Source organism: Gopherus evgoodei, chromosome 11 (assembly GCF_007399415.2).
Source record: "Gopherus evgoodei ecotype Sinaloan lineage chromosome 11, rGopEvg1_v1.p, whole genome shotgun sequence".
In the NCBI taxonomy this organism is placed as follows: domain Eukaryota; kingdom Metazoa; phylum Chordata; order Testudines; family Testudinidae; genus Gopherus; species Gopherus evgoodei.
This window is the reverse complement of record NC_044332.1, coordinates 21057229-21078816: the sequence shown is the minus strand read 5'-3', so window position 1 is coordinate 21078816 and position 21588 is coordinate 21057229. Positions and strand designations below refer to the sequence as shown.

The 21588-nt window shown below is 45.4% G+C and overlaps 1 protein-coding gene across 1 annotated transcript in view; it reads left to right on the top strand.

Annotated features, from left to right (window-relative positions):
- Positions 1–21588, top strand: part of CDK15 (cyclin dependent kinase 15) — a 72736-nt gene that overhangs the window by 7975 nt on the left and 43173 nt on the right. The window contains exons 5-9 of the mRNA XM_030581019.1: positions 21–115; positions 908–970; positions 3597–3720; positions 5620–5740; positions 11468–11561. Of these exons, the coding sequence (XP_030436879.1) occupies positions 21–115; positions 908–970; positions 3597–3720; positions 5620–5740; positions 11468–11561 (497 nt within the window). The remainder of the gene's footprint in view (positions 1–20; positions 116–907; positions 971–3596; positions 3721–5619; positions 5741–11467; positions 11562–21588) is intronic.

The window sequence follows — 21588 nt, the reverse complement described above, 5'->3', positions numbered from 1 at the left end:
CTTCATTTCTGTTTCACTAGCTTCTCTTCTCAAGAGTCTGAAACATGCCAATATTGTGCTCCTGCATGACATTATCCAGACAAAGGACACACTGACATTTGTCTTCGAGTACATGGTGAGTTGCTCTTTTGCTAGTTTGAGAAGAGACCTGGTGATAGTATAATGAATGTTAATATTCCATAGCATTAGAAAGGGAAGATGTTACGAACAATTTCATTACAGTGATTATTTCTTTCACTCTTGATATCTGACTTCAATCTATATGGCCTTGGCTCTTCCGACTTACTTTTCCCCTAGTGACAGGCACATTCAAGAAGGGTCTCCCATCGTATTTACACTACACTGGCAGAAACTGATTTCCTTCATTGCTACCATGATAAAGTGATGAAAACCATGCTGTTGAGCCACAGTTTCTCTCACCGTGGATCTCAGTCAACAAGCTCCCTAATTTCAGCATCTGTTTTGGTAAAAAACAACAAAAAGACCCCTTAAACAAGCAGCAAAATACATGAGCTATGGTTTCCTCTATTTGCAGTTTTATGATGAATTCTGACAACTAGTAGCCCCTGGTCTTAAACTGTTAGGATGAGCCAACATGCTGATCAGGGCCCTGATTTCATGTACCACTTAAGCATGTGCTTAACTTTAAGGATGTGCTTAAGTGCTATGCTGGATCAAGGCTTAAGTGAAGTGTTTCTTTCCAGGGTGAAAAAAAATACAACGTTACAGCCTGTGTTGTATATTACACTTCAGTCACAAAAGGGTCACTATATGTATGTATGTTGTACCACTGGCAAAGAGACCTGTGGATTTGACTTCATAGTGTGACCTAGTCAGTCTTCCCTAGAGTTGATTCACCTGCAGCTTTGTCCTAAGTCTTCTTTCCTTCTCCCTTCCACTTATTTAGCACACGGATCTGGCACAGTATATGGCCCAGCATCCTGGAGGACTTCATGCTCACAATGTCATGGTGAGTTCTTTAAGGGACAAGTATCCCTTAAAGCATGAAATGTATGTTTATATTCCATTATGGAGAGTCATTGTAAAATGCTGCAGTGCTTAAAACATCTTACATCTTTTGCTAATATCTATTTATCTCAAATTCCTGACAAACAGTTGGGAGAAAAGATCTAGTTGTTAAAGATTCAACCCTACTCACTCTTCAGTTGAAGACTCAAAAAGTCCTCATTCCAGTTTTCTGACTGTTCAAGAAGGATTTCAGCTTTTGGCCTCAACGATATCTTGTGGCAATGAGTTCCATCTCTATTTAATTCATTACTTTATCATCTCCCCACTAGCTGGTCTCTTCTCAAAACTCAACCATTTATCTCTCCTAATATGGAATTATCTTCATGTCTCTAAGCTTTCTAGATCCCATTTATTTCTGCTATATCTCTCTGAGGTAGGTTGACTACAAGCGAACAGGGTGAGGGTATACTATTAATTTATAGAAGGGCATTGTAATATTTTCTGTATCTTTTATCCCATTTCTTACACATCCTCACATGTTGATCCTCCACTGCACACTGAAAAGCGGTTTCCATTGAGATGTCCACAATGAACCTCCAGGTCTTTTTTCCTGAGTAGTTTCAGTTAATTTAGAACCCAGCACTTATGCATAATTCAAACAACTCCTCCCACTGTGCCCCATTTTGCATCTGTGAACAATGAATTTCATTTGTCATGCTCTCCTAGCTTTATTAGGCCCCTCTGAAGTTCCTCAAAGTCTTCTCCCATCTTGACTAATTTAAATAATTCTGTCATCTGCAGATTTTGCCACTTTACTGGTCGCTCATTTTCCCAGATCATTAATAAAGTTATTAAACTACATCCTTTCAGATGGTCAACCCCCTCTAAATCTTTTGCCTTGCTTAAAAATAAGGACTTATCTGAATCCTCGTTCAGATTTCAAACACTCTCAAAGTTCAGAGATGTCCAAGATCCAGTGTTTTGGATTTGGCACAGTTCTACTTTTAACAAAATCTTCGTTACATTAATATTCTAAAACAAAATGGCAGGTTGCAAGTTCTCTGGAGCAAAGACCACATCTATGCCTACATTTATATAGTACTCAGCACAATGATTCTCTGATCCTGGTCAGGGCATCTTAGTACAACTGTAACATAAATGTTAAATATCAGAAATGTTTAAGGCTGAATTCTGGTTCCATTAACTAAAGAGGAGTTTTGCCACTAATTGTAAGGGGACCAAAATTCAAATCTTAGGTTGTTAAAAAAAAGGAAGATTTTTTAATGTATAGTAAAATAATGGAGGAAAAGCAGGTTCATATCCTGCAGTTTCTACTGTTCTGTAGAGCACTGCATGAGCAAATTACTCCTAATATTTTTTAATTAAGGTTACAATTCAGAACGGAAACTTAATATAATTGGAATGGAATTCCTAAGGTAGCTGTGCTTGTGGAGCTGAGCCCTCGCCCATTATAATTCCAAAATTAATGCCAACCTTGACTGACTCAGAAGCATGTGGACAACTGTCACTTTCCCCTGAAGATGGAGCTGCTCGGTGTCTCCACTTCTAGGAAACGATGGGTCGGTGCATCGCAAAAGTGCTATGTCACCAGGAAGGCTTGTTAAAAAACAAAAACAAAACTGTAACGTGTCCTGACTGGCACTTGCATCAGTAAACACCAGCCAGCTGCCCTCCTCAGATGTTTTTGTTCCTCACTGACAAGAAGACTGGAAAACAGCAAAGTGATTTACTATGAGCCTGCAGGAGGGTGTCATATGGCTTGTTTCTTTCATCCTTGCAAAGCAATTTTTGAGATCTCACATGGAAGATGCTATAAAAAGGCAAAATATGATTATATATTGATTTTTGTTTGCCTCTTTTCCAATAGAAAAGCTAACCATGAATGTCACCTTTTTTTCCTAGCCTCCAGGAAAGGTCTCAGATAAAAAGTGTTTCCCCTCTGGAGAAGGCTAATAACTTAGGCAATGAATTGTTTTCTATCCTTCATGGCTTTTCAGATCCTGTTTTGGGACTGATTCTCATTTACTTTAGGATCACTTTCCACTGCCAGAGTAGTGAGAATCTGTCTTTATTTTTCCTTTCTGTATCTTCTTTCTTCTCCTTCTCCCTCTTTTCTTCTGTTGTTTTTCCTCCTCTGCCTTCATTTTTCCTCTCTGGTGTCTCCCTCAGTGATTTACACCAATACCAGGACGTCTGACATTGCAGATGTTGAGTGTGTGCTTTGGGAAGCCTTGTGTAATCTTTGCTCCTAAAATAAACAGTCAGATTCTAAAGGGAAGCAAAGCTTTAGAAATGCCCATTTAGGATATGAAGAGTGATAGCTCCTTCACTGCCACAGTATAATACACTGAAAGCATCAGGGAGACTGGGAGGAAGCATATAACCATCAGCTGATGTAACTATCAAAGATTCCATAATTTTTATTGTTGCAATTTTCCAGTCCCCCTTCTCAGCCTGTGCCATTGCTGAACAAGTAGACAAAGTTTTTACTGATTCCTCCCTCCCTTTTGCACTGTTTCATTGTAAAGATTTTCCTGACATTCAGAGTTAATATACTGATGCAAAACCCCACAAATCTGCTTAAGTTTGTTGCCTGTTTTTTCTAGCTCTTCATGTTCCAACTTTTGCGAGGCCTGGCTTATATCCACCAACAACACATTCTTCATCGTGATCTGAAACCCCAGAACTTGCTCATCAGTTGCCTGGGCGAGCTCAAATTAGCTGACTTTGGTGAGTCACTGCCTAGTTACAACTAGTGCATCTAAGAGCCATGTTTTCACATACTTATATTTATGCATCTAAAGCCACCAATGGGTATGTGAACATAATCTCTCTCACTGCACTTCAAGAAAAGCATTTCTGTGATCAGTCTGTAGACCTGATCCTCCTCTCTTTATAATGGTATACACTGAAAGTAACTTATTTAAAACAGTGCAATTACAGTAGTATAGGACTCATTCCAGGGAGATGAGAATCAGACCCTTACATTAAATATGTGGCATACAGAATAGATAATTATGTAGGGAAGAGTAGAGATTTTATTGGCATGAACTGGCTTTGCCAAAACTGAATTATACAGGTCATCCCAAATGTGTGCTAATAAAGCCTTCCTTCCACACCATCATGTATTCTGCATATGCCACATTTCACAGGACAAAATTATGTTAGAAATGTTTGCAATTTACTTTTTTTTTACTTGGCAGCATTTCTGTTACCCTTGCTCTCTGTAAAGCCAGTTCATCTCAGCCCCATACAGCCAATGATATGGACCTTGTAGAGAGAAAAAATACAACTAAACTTCCAGAAACCTTTAAAATAGTTTGTATAAAAATCATAACATCTTGATTTTAAGGTCTGATAATTTGTGATCTAACAGCGCTACAAACAAAGGCCTTGAATTCTCCCTTACGCAAAGGCCCCTTTAAGCCTCTCTGACAGTTACACCCACTTTAAGGGCCAAGCTACCGCAGTGTCAAAGGGCTTTAGTATAACTGAGAATTCAGGCCAAATGCTTCAGAGCTGTGGGAAGGAGAGATTTTCAGCTCTCCAGTGTTATAAGTCTTCCGTTTTCCAGCCCTGATGAGTCTCACCTTATTTTGGGACAGATCCTCAGCTGGTAGAGTTGCCACTTTTGAGTGGACGTATTCCTGGAGGTTTCATCACATGACATAATCTTTAATTAAAAATTAATCTTTAATTCCTGGGGACTGCAGGACAATCCTGGAGGGCTGGCCACCCTACCAGCTGGTGTCAATGGTCATAGCTCCATAGAAGTCCATGGATGGAACTATGACAATTTTTACATCAGCTAAGGATCTGCCTTTCTATCTTAATCTGCCATGATCTAGGACTTACTCTGGGACATCCTGCACTTTGGATCTGTATCATTTTGAGGAGTGGGGAGAGAATGTCACATTTTGCAGGAAGGAAAGGAACATTCTGAAGGTGTTTGTTCATTCTAAAATGGTAGCTATCTGAAGCTGCTCAGAGGTTTGCAATGCCCATAGTTGTCTCACCCGATTTGAATCAGTGGGCTAAGTGCCTTAGAAACACTGAAAAGGTGGAAGATAAATGCAATTTATCCCATGGCTATAAATACTGTGTATGTATAAAATGTATGTAAATATTATATACACACAAATCAGCATATGTGCTGAAACTGGATATTTCAGACAAATTCCAAAACATTTTTAAAATTTATGTCGTACATATCTTTAAACTGCATGCTCTCTCCTTTCTTCTGAAAGAGAGAAATTAAGTACCAGAAATGTAAGTATAAGTGGGTCTTTAAGTAGAGACCTTAGAAGCCAAGGTCCATCTGCTTTGCATAAAAACTGGTGGCACTTTTTTTAAGAGCAGGGCTTTGCCCAGTGTCCTCACTCAGAACATCCTTTTTTCCTCCTCACTGTTTTACAGAATGCAGCAGGTTGTATTCTACATACTTGATATGTATATGTTGATTGTAAAGTACTTTGGGATCACTTAGGATGAAAAGTGCTACAAAAAGTAAACTGTTCTTCTGATTATTAGGACTCAGGTACTGTCCAGGAAGAAGGAAATGGTAAGTGACAATGAGTTACAAAGGGATATGGAAGTGTAACTAGATACATGTTTTTCCTATTCTCGCAGGTCTTGCTCGTGCCAAGTCCATCCCCAGTCAGACATATTCCTCTGAGGTGGTGACGCTCTGGTACCGTCCTCCTGATGTGCTTCTCGGAGCCACTGATTATTCTTCTGATTTGGATATCTGGTGAGAAACCAACTTTGACACATTTTGGTATCTCTCAGGGAAACTGAACTATCATTTGCCTCATCTTTAGATGAATGAAATGGAGTCAGCCAAGTTTGAGCAAAGATAGACTGAAAGCTATGTCAAGGCCTGTGAGTAGTGAAGGTGCTGTGCTTATACTGTTGGGTTCCTACAAGAGGCAAACGTCAGTAGCTATACTTTCAGGAATGCCATCCTCATATCTCACCTATATACTTCCCAGAGGTGTCATGAGTCTCAGTTCACTAACCTTTGCAAAGCATTTTCAAATCTAATGCAAACGTGTATTATTCTGGAGGTATCTGACTGACCGAGGCTGTGGTATCATTCTGGAAAGACTGCTTTCTGGAGGCATAATAACTAGAAGAATTACACCAAGAATAAATTTGACCTTTGATAACAAAACACAGCTCTGGCCATCAAATAGTCCTAGATGAGTTTGGAGTTAGAAGGATATTGGGATTATCTTTACTTCTGTGATACCTCATCTTTTACACCACTGATCATTTCCTAAACACACTCCACAGTTAAAATAGGCAAAGCCCTATGTTCTATACAATTACACAGCTGAGTAAACTACTGCTCAATTTCACTCCTTCCTCAAGTACCAGTAACTCCTTGTAACTCCATCATTCTGCTATGACTGCTTCTGTGCCTGACATTTAGCCTTTCTTTCCAGAGCTCAACAGCTCTGCAAGAACAAAGACCTCATTAGCGTCTAGGGGACTGGGCAGGAGCCTAATAGACTGACAACATCTGCAAGAAGCACAGGGAGACTTGTGTTAGCAGGTGCATGCCCAGCAGAACTCTAGCTCCACAAGGCAGGCATCTTCTCCAGCAGAACTCTAGCGACCCAAGGCAGACATCTTCTCCAGCAGCATGAGCCTTATCAGAAGTTCTGGTGGCTTGGGTCTAGAGGCAGGGGGATGGGAGCGCTAAGTCTCTTTCTCTCTCCAAGGCTACTGCCACTTTAATTGCCTCAAATTTTCAATGAATAAAATAAGCTGTTTCTCCATTATAATGGCGCTCAGCTGCTGGGCAGATCTAAATTGTAATATGTCCTCCCCTGGCCTCTCTCTAAGCAGCCACCAGTCCACTAACTCCTCACCAGGCTAAGTCATCTACAGACACTCATGGACTGTTGAAGAAGATGCCTGCCTGCCTAGTGGAACGTGCAGTTGTGCTCAAGGGTGTCGGAGCCTTCCCAAAAGTAGGGGGGCAGCGGGCCCCACCCCTGCCCCCCTCTACCTGCCCTGGGTCAGACAGGGAGCCTCGGAGTGGGGACATGGGATGGGGGCTGCTTTCAGCCCCCCGCCCCTGCACTGCAGGCAGATGGAGGGTCCGCATGGCTTCCACAACTGCCCGGGCTCCCCGGCTGGGCTCCACACCGGCCTAGCTGGGGGGCAGAGCCTTGGGGGGAAGAGGAGGAGAAGGGGGCAGGGTCCACCCCAGCAAAAAGTGAGAAGGCTATGGCCCCCTTGGTTCCCCTCCAGTTCCGGCACCACTGGTATACTAGGAAGACACCTCTTGGTACCTGACCTCTTGCTCCTCACTGACTCGAGGGCAGTCCACGGGCCTGATCATCCCCTAAATATATAAACCTGGAGTTCCTGCTGTACAAAGCCAGGACCTCTGTTCCATAATTTTGCCCTAATGTACCACGTAGGACACAGGGGCTTGACTATAAAGGTTTCATCCAGCACTCTCTGTCACCAGTAGCACAGCATAAGGGACTTTGAGTCCCACTCCACTACATTCCAGTATAGCACCTTTGTTATAACACCTCCTCATAATAATAGCATTCAAAGTGCTTGCCTTTCAGAAAGACTTCATGCTGAGAGAATGGAAAGTATGTGAACTCTATTCATTGACTTCCTCTAACAAGAGTCATTTATTATCTTCATGTAGGCTCCATATAAGTTCAATTTTTAACTGTTAGGAAAAAAAGTCCATTCACACAGATGTGACTTGTTTATCAGGAAAAAAGAAAAAGATCCTCTTCTTTTGGACATGGCAATTTACATGAAGTCAGGTCAGAATGCCCTTGGTAATGGCATGTGACAGTGAGTGTTATAGCCTTGGTTTAAAGGAACCAATTATAAAAAATAAAACATGATGGCAATTCATCCATAATGTGCGTGAGTGAATAGGGCCTTGAATAGATTAAGAGAGATATAGAAGGAGGCTCAGTAGCTTTTGGACTATCTTGCAGAGCTTCTTTAATCTCTTAGTATCCTTTCTCTTGCTCTCTTTCTCCCTCACTATCTTTCCGAGACCTAAGATTCAATTAAGGGACTTCAGGGAGACTAACAGAATGTTTTGTGAAGATTACACTGAACATCAGGGAAATTTTTTTTTAAACACAAAATCTTTATGCATGCAGAGAATTGGCTTTCAGCAGCTGCTGGTTTCATGAGTACTGCCAGCTTGTCTGTATATCTTATTTTCAGTTAACCCCGCACCCACAAGTGCCCAGTATAATCTTACAGGAATATTACAGCCAGGGCAGATTCATGCAGACCTGGAACCCCTGTGAAGTCATTTGTTGGAGATCTGTCCACTGCAAGGCCCTAAATTCAAGATACAACCTTCTTCTCACTCCTGCCTCAAATTTCTCTGCTCTCTATGCCAGCAAGGGCATTCAAAGGTGCTAAGGACAAAAGGAAATGCATCTAAAACTAGGAACTGTACTTGAAGACTAGGGGAATAGTGGATGAACAGGAGGAGGGGGAAGCCTGCAAATTACCCTTCTCAGTGACATGATAAAGAGGGAGATTGAAATCCTGAATCCCTGGAGGGCCCAAGTTCTTATCACCACAGAGATCACCATGGCAGCTTGTAAACCACATGAGGTAGCCTAGGAGCATGAGCAGCAAGTATCACACTAGCATTTAAACCTGTCCCTGGTGAATTGAGTGATGCTGTGAAAGCAGATTTGGTAGCATTGTCTAAACCTGCCCTGATTACACCCACTTGAATTGAAGAATCTACTACCAAATTTTACATCTCACTGCACATCAGTAATTGGTATCTTATTTTACAGCCCACATGAACATCAGGAACTTGTTGAAATCACAGTCGTAGGCCCCTTCCTGAGGGATTTCACAAAGGGATTTAAAATAGCGCTCCCTATTATTTAGTATTGTGGTTGATAGGAAGGTCTGTTCAGGCTGGGTCACAGGAGGTGGAAGAGAAAATCCAGGACCCAAAAGCCAAAAAAGGCAGAAAACATACTCTTAATTGGGTTAGATGCAAATCTCACTTGCCCCAATTTTACACCAGTGTAACTCCACTGAATTCAGTATTTACTCTTGATTTATACCACAGCAAATGAGATTAGCATAAGGGCCGTACTCTGATTCTCCTGTATCACCAGTATAAATTAGAGGAAACCCAGTTAAGCAAGTGGAATTACCCCAGTTTAAAATTGGTGCAAGTGAGAGGAGATTCATGCCCTCAAGCTATTGAATAACCACAAATGGAGTAGTGAAATGCCCCATTGCATTTTTCCCTTATGGAAGAATTTGCTGTTTGATCCCATCCACTTGTTTTCCCCACCAACTTACCCCTTCATCTCCACTGATTGCTCCAAAGGTAGCTCTACAGAACATAAATCCTTTGGGACGCTTGTAGATATGAAGGGGCAGGGAGCCTCAAGAATAAAAATTCTGAAATTTAAGAGAAGAAAGAAAAGAAAAAGGAAAAGCAAATGGAACGATTGTGTGTCTGGGCCTAACTCTTAGAAATATTTAAAATAAAACGTTGGTTTTAGAAATATCCTGCGTAAAACAGCGATGAAGAAGCACAGCTCATTCCTATGGGGCTGGATCCAGAATAAATACCAAGAAGGCTACAGAAAAGCAAAAGAAGAGAAAAGAGGCAATATGGATATACACTGAGGCAAATGTAAACATTGAAAAGTACATATTTAAATATTACAGAAGCACAGGTGCCAATTCCTAATTCACAGCAAATGTTAACTGAGCATGGAAAAACTTGTGGAGTTCTACTTCTGGTTGTCACCCCTGTCTGGATCTTTGCACTAATAATTAGCAGCTCTGTATTTCTGTGTCCTATATTCTTTTCTGTTCAGACTGGAACTCTGCTGCTCTAGAGCCTTGTGTCAGATGGCAGTTTAGGTAACAGAGATCAGTTCTGCAACACCCTTTTATGTCACTCACATGTCCAAACATCCTAGCAGGACAGAAACGCTGGCCCTGATCTTGAAGAGGTGTAGTGCACCTCCAATTGAAAGTTAGAGACACTCCTGGCCTTGATGTCTTAGATTAAAATAGCAGCCCTGGCAGCACTGTACTGACTTATATTTATCAAAACAGGCTCTCCAGAAAGCTGCCTAGTTCTATCATGGGGGCTACAAATAAATTAGGTCTGATATGAATCCATGTAAGACTTTGCAGTCCCATGCTGCTGCTAAAGCTAATGACCATTTCCACCTAGCATTTCATGGTCTTTCTTTTTCAAAAATACAGGGGTTTGATTCCCCTTTCACACTGCTGTAAATCAGGAGTAACTCCACTGGATTTGATGGAGTTACACGAGTACAATGAAATCAGTGGATTACATTGGTGGCAGTCTGTGAGTGGGCAATCAGCCCTTATGCCCCTGCTATATGAGGAAAAAGAGAATCTCCGTTAGAAGTAGTAGCAGAATATGAGAATTTATATCCTGCCTGCGCCAAGCAGTAGAGGGCAACACAACCTCATATACTTACCTATGTATTTCAGACGTCAGAGCCAGTAAAGAACAGTGGTACTCAAAAGACCAGACAGTCCATGCAAGCTCAGAGGTTGCCCTACTGCTTCAGTGGAGACATTTCTGAACTTGTCCATCTTCCCTAATGTCCCAAGGACACCTGAACTGCCTAGTTTGAAGGGCTATTCCTCTGAAAATAGTGCAACTGACATTGGCCATGGCTCTAAAATAGCTGTGCTAGTTTTAAAGTAAGGTCAGATGCATCTAACAGTGTAAAGAATGGAAATATTAATTCTTTCCACCACTACTCCCCCTGTGCGGCATGCCATTAGTTAGAAGTGAAGTCAATTATAACCATGGTCAGTTAAACCATGGCTGTTGAATAACAGTGCTCTCCTGCCAACAAAGCTCTGTTCAGACCGGCACTTTTCGTCGGTAAATTTTTGTCATTCGGAGCTGTGTTTTTTTCACAACCCTGTACAACAAAAGTTTTACTGATGAAAGTTCAGTGTAGACAAAGCCTTAGTTTAGAGAGAGTAAAAAGTACTGAGTTGACAGGGAATGGTAACTAAAAAATGCAATATCAGAAACTAAGGAGAATAGTTTTAGAAAAAGTAAGAACCAAGACAGCTTGTCACACATACACATTTAAATAAATTAGGTTGAATACTCATTGGAAAATTGCTTATGTTTAGTTGTTTTGGGTTCAGTTTTGCAGTGAGGAATTAATTACTTCTGCAGGAAAACTCTCTGAATTCACAATGCCTTCTATGCTTTCTCTGGTGTGGTGTGACAGATCAGTGGCCAAAAGCCAGAAAAAAAGCCCTATCTGTATCACTGTGTAAGTGCCAGGGACCATAACTACAATACTATCTACCACTCTACCCAGAGTTACATTAATATCTAGGCCAAGATGCTGGAGGATAGACTTTTTTTACCTATATATATACTGTACATGCCGCTTACTTGAATGAGTTGGTATTTTCTTTTTTGCAGGAGTGCAGGCTGTATATTCGTTGAAATGCTCCAGGGTCAACCCATGTTCCCAGCAGTTACTGGTACTCTGGAACAGCTGGAGAAGATCTGGGCGGTGAGTAAAATACAGCCAGGAAAATGAGAGGAAAATATCCATATTGTTAAATTTTACATCCTGAGCATGGCTGCTTTATACAAGAGACGTAATTTGGTTTGAATCCTCAGTCCAATGTGCTAAGTTTACAGCTATATCCTATAAACCATTTTATATTTAGTAACTTTCCTATAGTCACTAGAGTACATCAAAATGATTTTCCTTTGATGTTTGTCATCTCATCAAAAATTTAAAACCAATTACACTGACATCAAACTGAAGGAGGCATAAAAGGTATGTAGTTACTGCAAATCCTGTTCCCTTACTTGGCCAAGGCATACAGTAGATTGTTCTCTTTCAAGAGGTGCTAACATTGTCCTAGTGCAGCATTTCTCAAACTGAGGTCCTTACTCCAGAGGGTCCGTGTGCCTCACTGATCAATTCCTCCCCTGCCCTCCCTCCCTTCCTGTCCCAGCATCTCCTGAACACCAGGGAACAGCTGTTCAGCGGCGTGCAGGAGGCACTGGGAGGGAAGGGGAGGAACGGGGATAGGGCACACTCGGGGAAGGGGTCAGAAAGAGGCAGGGAAGAGGAGGTTTAGGGGTGAAGCGGAAAGAGGTAGAGCCAGGATCAGACTTTGGGGGAAGGGGTGGAGTAGGGGCATGGACTGGGGCTAAATGGGGAGCTTGGGGGTCCGTGAAAAAATTTAAATAAAAATGGGCGTCCTGGGGTTGCTAAAATTTAAGATCCACTGTCCTACCGGCTTATGCTGCTGATTTATGACTGCTGCACTGAAAATGGGAACAAGATTCTGGGCTGGTCTACACTAGAAAATTAGGTTGGTAGCTAAACTGACCTATGTCCCCATGTAAACAGCATTAGGTCAATGGAAGAATTCTTCTGTTGACCTAGCTACTGCCTCTTGGGGAGGTGGCTTACCTATGCTGACAGGAGAATCCCTCCCATCAGTGTAGGCAGAGTTTACACTAAAGTACTACAGCGGCACATCTGCAGAGCTTTACTGTAGCTTTGTACATGTAGACAAGCCCTTTAAAGACACACTCCTGTTCCCATTGATGTTAATGTGAACACTATCATTGACGTCCATCAAGAGGAGTAGATTGAAAGCCGAAGGCCATACAAGAGACTCCTCATGGAACTATATGCTGCTGGATAGTTAAGAGGATTAGGAAAAATCAACAGGGTCTGCCATCGTTCTGTATCATAGACCCTCTCAGAAATTCTAGTTTTAATTTTTCATCTGGTTCCAACTTATGTTAGATTTGAACTATGGGTCTACTGATGTCCATGGGACGTCTGGTGCACCAGCAGAAACCAAGAAAAAAAGACAGTTACCTTTTCTGTAACTGGTGTTCTTCGAGATGTGTTGCTCATGTCAATTCCATACTAGGTGTGTGTGCTTGCCACATGCACTGGTGCGAGAAGTTTTTCCCTTAGCAGTATCCATAGGGGACCGGCTCTGGTGCTCTCTGGAGTGGCACCTGCATGGTGCAGTATAAGGAGCACCACCGGCTCCCCCCACCCTCTGTTCCTTCTTGCTGGAAACTCCGACAGTGGGGAAGGAGGGCGGGTCATGGAATGGACATGAGCAACGCATCTCGAAGAACATCAGTTATGGAAAAAGTAACTGTCTTCTATTCTTTGTGTGCTTGCTCATGTCCATTCCATATTAGGTGACTCCCAAGCAGTACCCCTGGAGGTGGGTAAGAGTTCACGGACGTGTAGATTGCAACACAGCTCTGCCAAACCCAGCATTGTCTCTGGCCTGCTGAGTGATGGCATAATGAGAGGTAAACGTGTGAACAGAGGACCTGTTCTACAGATGTCCTGGATAGGGATGTGCACCAGGAAGGCCACCGAAGACGCCTGCGCTCTTGTTGAGTGGGCTCTGACAATCGGCAGTGGTGGAACCCCCGCTAGGTTGTAACAGGTCCTTATGTATGAGATGAACCAATTGGAAATCCTCTTCCAGGACAGCAGGTGACCCTTCATCCTATCCACTGTAGCGATGAAGAGTTGAGTTGATTTTCAGAAAGGTTTGTTAGGTTCTAAGTAGAAAGCCAAGGCCCTCTGGATGTTCAGGGAGTGAAGACGCATCTTCTCACTGATCTTGTGCGGTTTGGGACAGAACACGGGGAGGAAGATGTCCTGGTTCATATGGAAGATGGAGACCACTTTCGGCAGGAAGGTCAGGTGGGACCACAACTGAACCTTATCTTTGTAGAAGACCAAGTATGGAGGTCCTGAGGTCAAGGCATTAATTTCAGAGACCTGTCTTGCCGAAGTCACCGCCACCAGAAATGCAACCTTCCATGACAGGTGGGAAAAGGAGCAGGAACCCAGCAGTTCAAAGGGCGGGCCCATAAGTGTAGAGAGGACCAAATTAAGATTCCACTGTGGGACAGGAATCCATACCTGTGGGAAGAGTCTCTTGAGGCATCTCAAGAATCTGACCATCATGTCATGAGAAAATACCGTCTGGTCCTGGATTGGTGGGTAAAAAGTGGAGATGGCCGTAAGATGCACTCTAATGGAAGAGTGTACCAGGCCCTGGTTTCTCAGATGAAGCAGGTAGTCTAAGATAGACTGTATGGAAGATCATGTGGGAGAGGTGCCATGCTTGGACGCCCAGTAGAAAAACCTTGTCCACTTGACCAGATAAGTCAGTCTGGTTGAGGGACTCCTGCTTCCCAGGAGGACCTGTTGGACCTCATCTGAGCAGATCCGCTCCTCTGGGTTCAGCCATGCAGCATCCATGCCGAGAGGTAGAGGGACATGAGGTTGGGATGCAGGAGCTGACCATGGTCCTGTGACAGCAAGTCTGGTCAGTTGGGCAGGGGCCAGGGAGGGCCGTTGCCAGGTTCATGAGTGTGCTGAAGCAGTGCTAGCAGGGCCACACTGGGGTGATCATGATAGCCTGTGCCGTGTCTCTCTTGATCTTTGCCAGGACCCTGCTGATGAGAGGAATTGGAGGGAATGCGTATATCAGGTTCCCTGACCATGACAGCAGCAAGGCATCAGAGAAGGAGTCCTTACCCAAGCCTTCCCACGAACAAAACTGGTGGCAATTCCTGTTTAGACTTGTGGTGAACAGGTGCACCTGGAGAGTTCCCCACCTCTGGAAGATTGTGTAGGCTACCTTCAAGTGGAGCGACCACTCGTGGTGAGAGGAGAAGTCCCTACTGCGGTGATCCGCTAGCATGTTCTTGACGCCAGGAGATGACAAGCTTCCAGATGGATTTCGTGGCTGATGCAGAAGTGCCAGACACGGAGTGCCTCTTGGCAGAGAGTTGACAAACGTGCTCCCCCTTGCCTGTTGATGTAGAACATTGAGGCCGTGTTGTCTGTCAGGACTCTCACCACCTTACCTGACAGGTGAGGTAGGAAGAATCCGCATGCCAAGCAGACTGCCCTGAGTTCTTTGACGTCTATGCATAATATCATCTCCTCCGGGGACCACATGCCCTGGGTCTGGAGGTTGCCAAGGTGCATGCCCCAGCCGAAGTCTGAGGTGTCCAATACCAATTTGATGGAGTGATGGGGGGTGTCAAACGGAACCCCCTCTAGGACATTTGTGCAATCAGTCCACCATAACAGTGAGGCGAGTACAGTCAGGGCAGGGAATGGTAATGACCTTATCCAGGTGATCTCTGGATTGGGAATAGACCATTGCCAGCCATTGCTGCAGGGGACGCATCCAGAGCCTGGCATCGTGGACAACGTTTGTGCATACTGCCATGTAACCCAGCAGGCACAGGCAGACCCTGGCTGTAGTCAGGGGAAACGTGGAGACCTGGGCAATGAAGTCCATCAAAGTCTGGAACATTTCTAGTGGCAGGAACGCTCTGGCACAGGTCGAGTCGAGCACCACTCCAATGAACTTTATCCTCTGCACCAGAACGTAGACTTTTTGTCATTCATCAGAAGGCCAGGGAGTGGCACATGGCTTCCAGCACCATGACATCCTCTTGGACCTGAGGCCTGGAGTTCCCTTGGCAAGCCAGTCATCGAGGTATGGGTAGATCTGGATACCCTGATGCCTGAGGTAAGCAGCCACCACTGACATGCACTTGGTAAACACTCTGAGTGCTGTCCCCAGGCCGAACGGGAGGACCACAAACTGGTAGTGGTAGCACTGTAAACTGGAGGAAGCATCTGTGACCTTAAAAGATTGCTATGTGGAAGTATGCGCCCTTCAAGTTGAGGGTGGCGTACCAGTCTCCCAGGTCCAGGAAGGGGATGATAGAAGCCAAGGAGACCATGCAGAACTTGAGCTTCTTTAGATATGTCCCTCGGGTCCAGGATGGGCCACAAACCGCCCTTGGCCTTTGGGATTAAGAAGTACCAGGAATAGAACCCCTTGTTCCTGTACTTGAGAGGAACTTCTTCCACCACACCCAACTGTAGCAACCCCTTTACCTCCTGTGCGAGGAGACTCTTGTGAGAAGGGTCCCTGAAGAGGGACAGGAAAAGGGGGTGGGGCGGAGGAAACTATAGCGTATAACCCTCCACCACAGTATTGAAGACCCAGCGGTCTGAAGTGATAGCTGTCCATGTGGGGAGGAAAAAAGAAAGGTAGCTGGAGAACAGCAGGACAGATGGAGCCGGGGTAAAGTCTGGTAGGTCACCCTCGAGCGCACATTCAGAATGCTCGCTTGCCCCCATGCTTATTGTGAGTCGAGCCTGACTGGGAAGAGGGAAGAGGTGGGTGGCTTGGGCAGTGCTTGTAGCCCCTAGTCTTCTTAATGGGGCTCCTGGCAGGTTTGACTCTCTTGGCCCTGAGATTGCTGTGGTTTGAACCACTTACGGGCTGTACCAGGAACATACAGACCCAGAGTTTTCAGGGCAGTGTGGGAATCCTTAATCCAGGCAGTTTACCATCTGTCTGTTCTGCAAACAGTGCCTGGCCATCGAAGGCGAGTCCTGCATCGACTGCTGAGCCTCCGTTGACAGACACGAGAGAAGCAGCCAGGACGCCCTTCGCATGGACATGGCTGAGGCCATGGTGTTAGCCATGGAGTCTGCTACGTCCGAGACTGCTTGGAGGGCCGCTCTTGCTGCAGCTGTGCCCTCTTCAAGGATTGCCCGGAATTCCTTCTTGGACCTTTTGGGCAGCAAGACCTCGAATCTGGCCATACACTGCCACAGATTGTAGTCATAGTGGCCAAAGAGGGTTTGGTAGTTGGCCACTCTCAGTTGAAGGCTGGAAGGTTAATAATTTTTTTGCCCAAACAGATCCAGTCTCTTCAAGTCTTTATTCTTGGGCACAGCCCCAGGTTGACCCTGCCTCTCTCTCTGATTTACGGCCTCAACTACGAGGGAGTATAGAGATACTCATGGCCTTTAGCTGGCACAAAATATTTGCGTTTTCCCTTTTTGAGATAAGCGGCAGGGAGGAGTGGGTTTGCAATAAGGCATTAATTATTTCTGATACCACCTCATGTAGGGGTAAAGCCACTCTATTGCTTGCCATGGACATCAAACAGTGAGTCTGCCGGCTCCTCAAGTTCCTCTGCCTGGAGCCCCAAGTTAGAGGCGACCCTCTTCAAAAGCTTCTGATAAGCCTTAGCATCATCTTGTGGAACTAGGCAAGGGGGACCCGTAATCGCTTCGTCCAGTGATGATGAGGACAAAGCCAGCACCGAAGGATCCACCACATCCCCCGGTGGTCCAACTGGCTGCTCCCCTGTCCTCATGGGTCTGTGGGGATCTTTGCCTGGGGGGCTTCCACCTCCTGAGGAGGATGGGATGCTGCAGCTGTTGGCCTATCTGAGGCTCCCGCCACCAATCAGGAGGCTAGGGAAGGCTGGGTGAACCCCCATGGATTCCAAGGGTACCACACTGCTAGCCATTGACCCAGAGGCTACGGGATCGGTTGCAGTGCCAATGAGGTCAACGGTACCACTGGTGCTGGAGCCTGTCCTGCTATCAGGGACTCCTGATCAGCACTGGAGTCGTAAGCAGAATGGAGTGACCATGACCGGCTGGCCTGGTGACCCTCCTCACTACGGTGCTGGCCACTGTGCCTCAATGCTGACCTGTCTGATCGGGATAAGTTCCTTCCGTGGGACCCCGGGGATCTTTGGTGTTCGGCAGATCTGTGTCGGTAGATCAGCGATCTATGCCTCATGCTGTTTGACATGTACCAGGATCTAGAGCAGGACCAGGAGTCGGAGTGGGCTGGTCATCGATAGAATCTCCCTGATCGAGATGATTTGCATCTTGGGGGCTATTGGGCAGTTGAGTGGTGACTCTGTTCTGCCGATTAGTTGCAGGACCGGTACCGAGAGTTTGGAGACCTGATGGGTTGGTCTCGATGCTCATGCCAGGGGGCGTATGCCTCCGCACATCTGTGCCAGGTTACTGGCGAGCCATGCCTTGAATTCTGCTGTTGGGGCTCGTGTTCCAGAGATCTAAGAGGGTTTTTCTGAGCCTGTGTCCCAAAGTTCGAGGCATGATGGCTCCATGCAGGTGAGCGCTGGCAGGATGTTCTCCGTGATGGGGAGCAGCGCTGCTCAGGCAGTGACACTCGGAATGGTCCCAAGACGGGTTTATTCCTGGGCTTGGGTACCATCGGAGCCGGTGTGGACAGCACTCCTGCGCTGCCTGCCGGGCCTCAGGCATCAATGGGACTTTGAGTTGACAGAGACCTTCATCACTGTCCAGCGTGGCAGGCATAGTACGGCAGGGCCTTGACTGCTCAACATGAGCTGGGGCCCGATTCCTTGACAGAGGTGTTGAGCCACCCGGCACGGGTCTTGGCTCTCCTCCGGTCCTCTCCTTTCCCTTACTGGAAGTGGGAGATCTTCCCCTTGCAGACCTCTTGGGCTTCTTGGCCAGGGAGGGTGATTGGTGCGGGCTACTAGACGACACCGACAGGGCACTCCATACTGATGCTGCAGGGCTCAGGGCCAAGTTGGACCTCTGCTCCGGTGCCGGGGTCAGCGCCGACTCCATCAGGAGTGCCCTGAGACGGATGTCTCTCTCCTTTTTAGTTCTGGGTTTGAACGACTTACAGATGCGACACTTGTCGCTTATGTGTCCTTCTCCTAGACACTTTAAGCAGCTGATGTGCGGTCACTGATGGGCATGGGCCACTTACAACAATTGCATGGTTTAAAGCCTGGGGATTGGGGCATGCCCAGGGCCAGTGCAACAATTTAGGCAACCTAGGCGGTCACCTAGGGCACTGGGATTTGGGGGGTACCATTTTCTTTGGCAGCGACCGCAGTGGCCGGATCTTTGGCCGCCCCGGTAGCTGCAAACATTTAGGCAGAGGGAGTTGGGGCAGGGGAGCAGGGGGAGGGCCGCCTGCAGCAAGTAAGGGGGGGTGTGGCACGCAGGGGAACTCCCCGCCCCAGCACACCCCTGTCCCACCTCCTCCCCGAGCACGCCATGGCCACTTCACTTCTCCCACCTCCCAGGCTTGCGGTGCCTAAGCTGATTGGCACCACAAGCCTGGGAGGCGGGAGAAGTGAAGCAGCAACGGCGTGCTCGGGGAGGAGGTGGGGCAGGGGTGAACTGGGGCTGGAGGGGGGTGCTTCAGGGTGGAGGGTGGGGGGTGGGGAGCTGCCGCAAGGGGGAAGCCTCAGGGCGGTGGGGGGAGCTGCCACGGGGGGATGTCTCAGGGAAGAAGGGGGAGCTGCCGCGGGGGGAGGCACTTCAGGGCAGGGGTACGAGGTGTGTGTGCAAGGTGGAAGTTTCGCCTAGGGTGCAAAACATCCTTGCACCGGCCCTGGGCATGCCCCATCCCTAGGCTGAATCCCATTCAGGACCAACTAACTAGAACTAATACTAAGGGTAAATAGTAAACTATATACAACTATTTCACGAAGAAATGTTCATGAGACGCACTGAACTAAGTGAAAGCTAGCCAAAGCAGCAGAAGTTCCAGCACCATCCCTGGCAGCAAGAAGGAACTGATGGTGGGGGCAGCCAGCAGTGCCCCTTATAGTGCACCATGTGGGTGCCACTCCAGAGGGCACCCAAGTTGGTCTCCTACGGATACTGCTAAGGGAAAAACTGGTGAGCACACATACCTATTATGGAATGGACATGAGCAAGCACTCGAAGAAGAACTATAAGGAATAAGGAGAGACCACTAGGAGTATTCTAATGAAGTCTACTGGGGAATTCACTAGGGGATATAGAATTTCTGAATGAGAAATCATTTCTATGATCTGCAGTGTCCCATCCTTTATTTGTGCTGCTGAATGACCCACATCTCCCTGCTCTTGGGCTAAATCAAGGTGGATGTAACCAATATATACACTGTTGTATATTGCTGTTGTTCATTGACTCTTCAGAAACATGAAACATTAGCTTCTTCTTGTTTTTTGCTTTGAGTGGCCAACAGTGCCATCCCCTGGCCACATCTTCAGCTTCTCATTGGACTTACCCCTCTGAAATAGGACTTTCCCAAAGGTGGTTGATCCAAGGAGGAGAACTCCGCAGCCAAGGCCGTAGGAAAATGGTTCTTTAGCCTCAAGCTTGAGGCTATGTCTACACTACAAATTACTTCGGTATAATTTAGGTCACTATATATGTGAGCTGGTTGAAACCTTCTGATGCGTTGGGTTAATAATTTATACTACAAAAGACAGAAATAATATTTAAGAATCAGGAAGGAAGGTCTAAGAACCATGAAATAGTTAATCCATTACACAGAAGGTTCATTGTTGTTACACATTTACATTGGGAAGACAACTATACTGAGACCAAGATTTTCAGAACTGATCAGCGACTGTTGGGTGTCCAACCTGGGACACTTTAAATGATGTTTAGAGGATAGGTCTTTGGCATTTTCTAAAAATCAGGTTCTTTAAATTGTCCCAATTTAAGTACCAAAAGCTGAGGCAACCCACATCACTAGCCACTTTTGAAAATCTTCAACCTACGTCTGTGTGCTTGTCTCAGTTTGAAGCTGTTTGTATATAATCGGCACCAATGTGTTGAGTTGAACTGTAGACAGTTCTGACTCTGTGAAATGACTATTGATCCAATCTAGCCAGCAAGGCTGAGAGTTTGATTAGGTAAAATGTGTTCTTTAAAAACTTGCATTGTAGATAGAAGTAAACTTAATAAGCTTAAATTATTAGCACAAGTTCCCAAGTGTCAGACATGAATTTTGAACTAGATAGCCACACATTCAGTGGCTGTCAGTGACTTCCGTAGGGCTCAATGTGGGTACAGGAGTTCACCCGTGTGATTCTAGGAATGGGGCCAAAATAAGGCAAGCTCTACCAATTAATTGTCCAAAATGTTACCGAGCTAAAGCATACAAGGGAAAAATATAAAAGGATTAGTAACACAAAGCAGCCAACAGACAGGATGGGAGGTGGGCTCTGTGGAATATAACATTGCATTTGTATGAATTTTTTGCAAACTGTTTTATGAATGGTGGCAAGTGCTCTAGCCCCATCTGGCTGTGACATTTTCCTACCCATGTCTTAGTTCCAGACGTGTGTTATAGGAGGATATTTTTCATCTACAGCATTCTGTAGGACTGTGTGACATCAGGAAATAAAATGCTTTGGACTGTTTTTATACTGAATATGTCAGTTGTGTGAAATGGTAGTGACAGCTAGATTCAGCACATGTAAAATCATTTTGTTTCTTTATTGTGGTGTTGGTGCAGCTGATTGAAGGGCAGAACAATATTATGAGGCGGGAACAATATCTTTCCTGGTGTAGGAATTAATATTTTATTTTTGTTTGCAGGCTGAAATTGAGTGAGTTCTACAAGTGTGACAATCAAAGAGTGTTTTATATTTTGAAACGTGCAGGTTTTGTGGCTATTTTTCAGGGACAGGGCTTCAATCAGATTGATTTTAGAAAATGGCAAGTAATTTGTTTCAGACAAGAGGTTAAGGTATGCAGGAGAAATCACATTCTGTTCAGTCATGCGCCATGCTAACTGGAACAGAAATTTTGCCGTTCCTATATCAGATATAGTGATGCTGCACCATGAGAGTCTGGAAGGACAAGATGCCTTGTTTCCTTGAGCAATTTTAACTTACTAATGCTA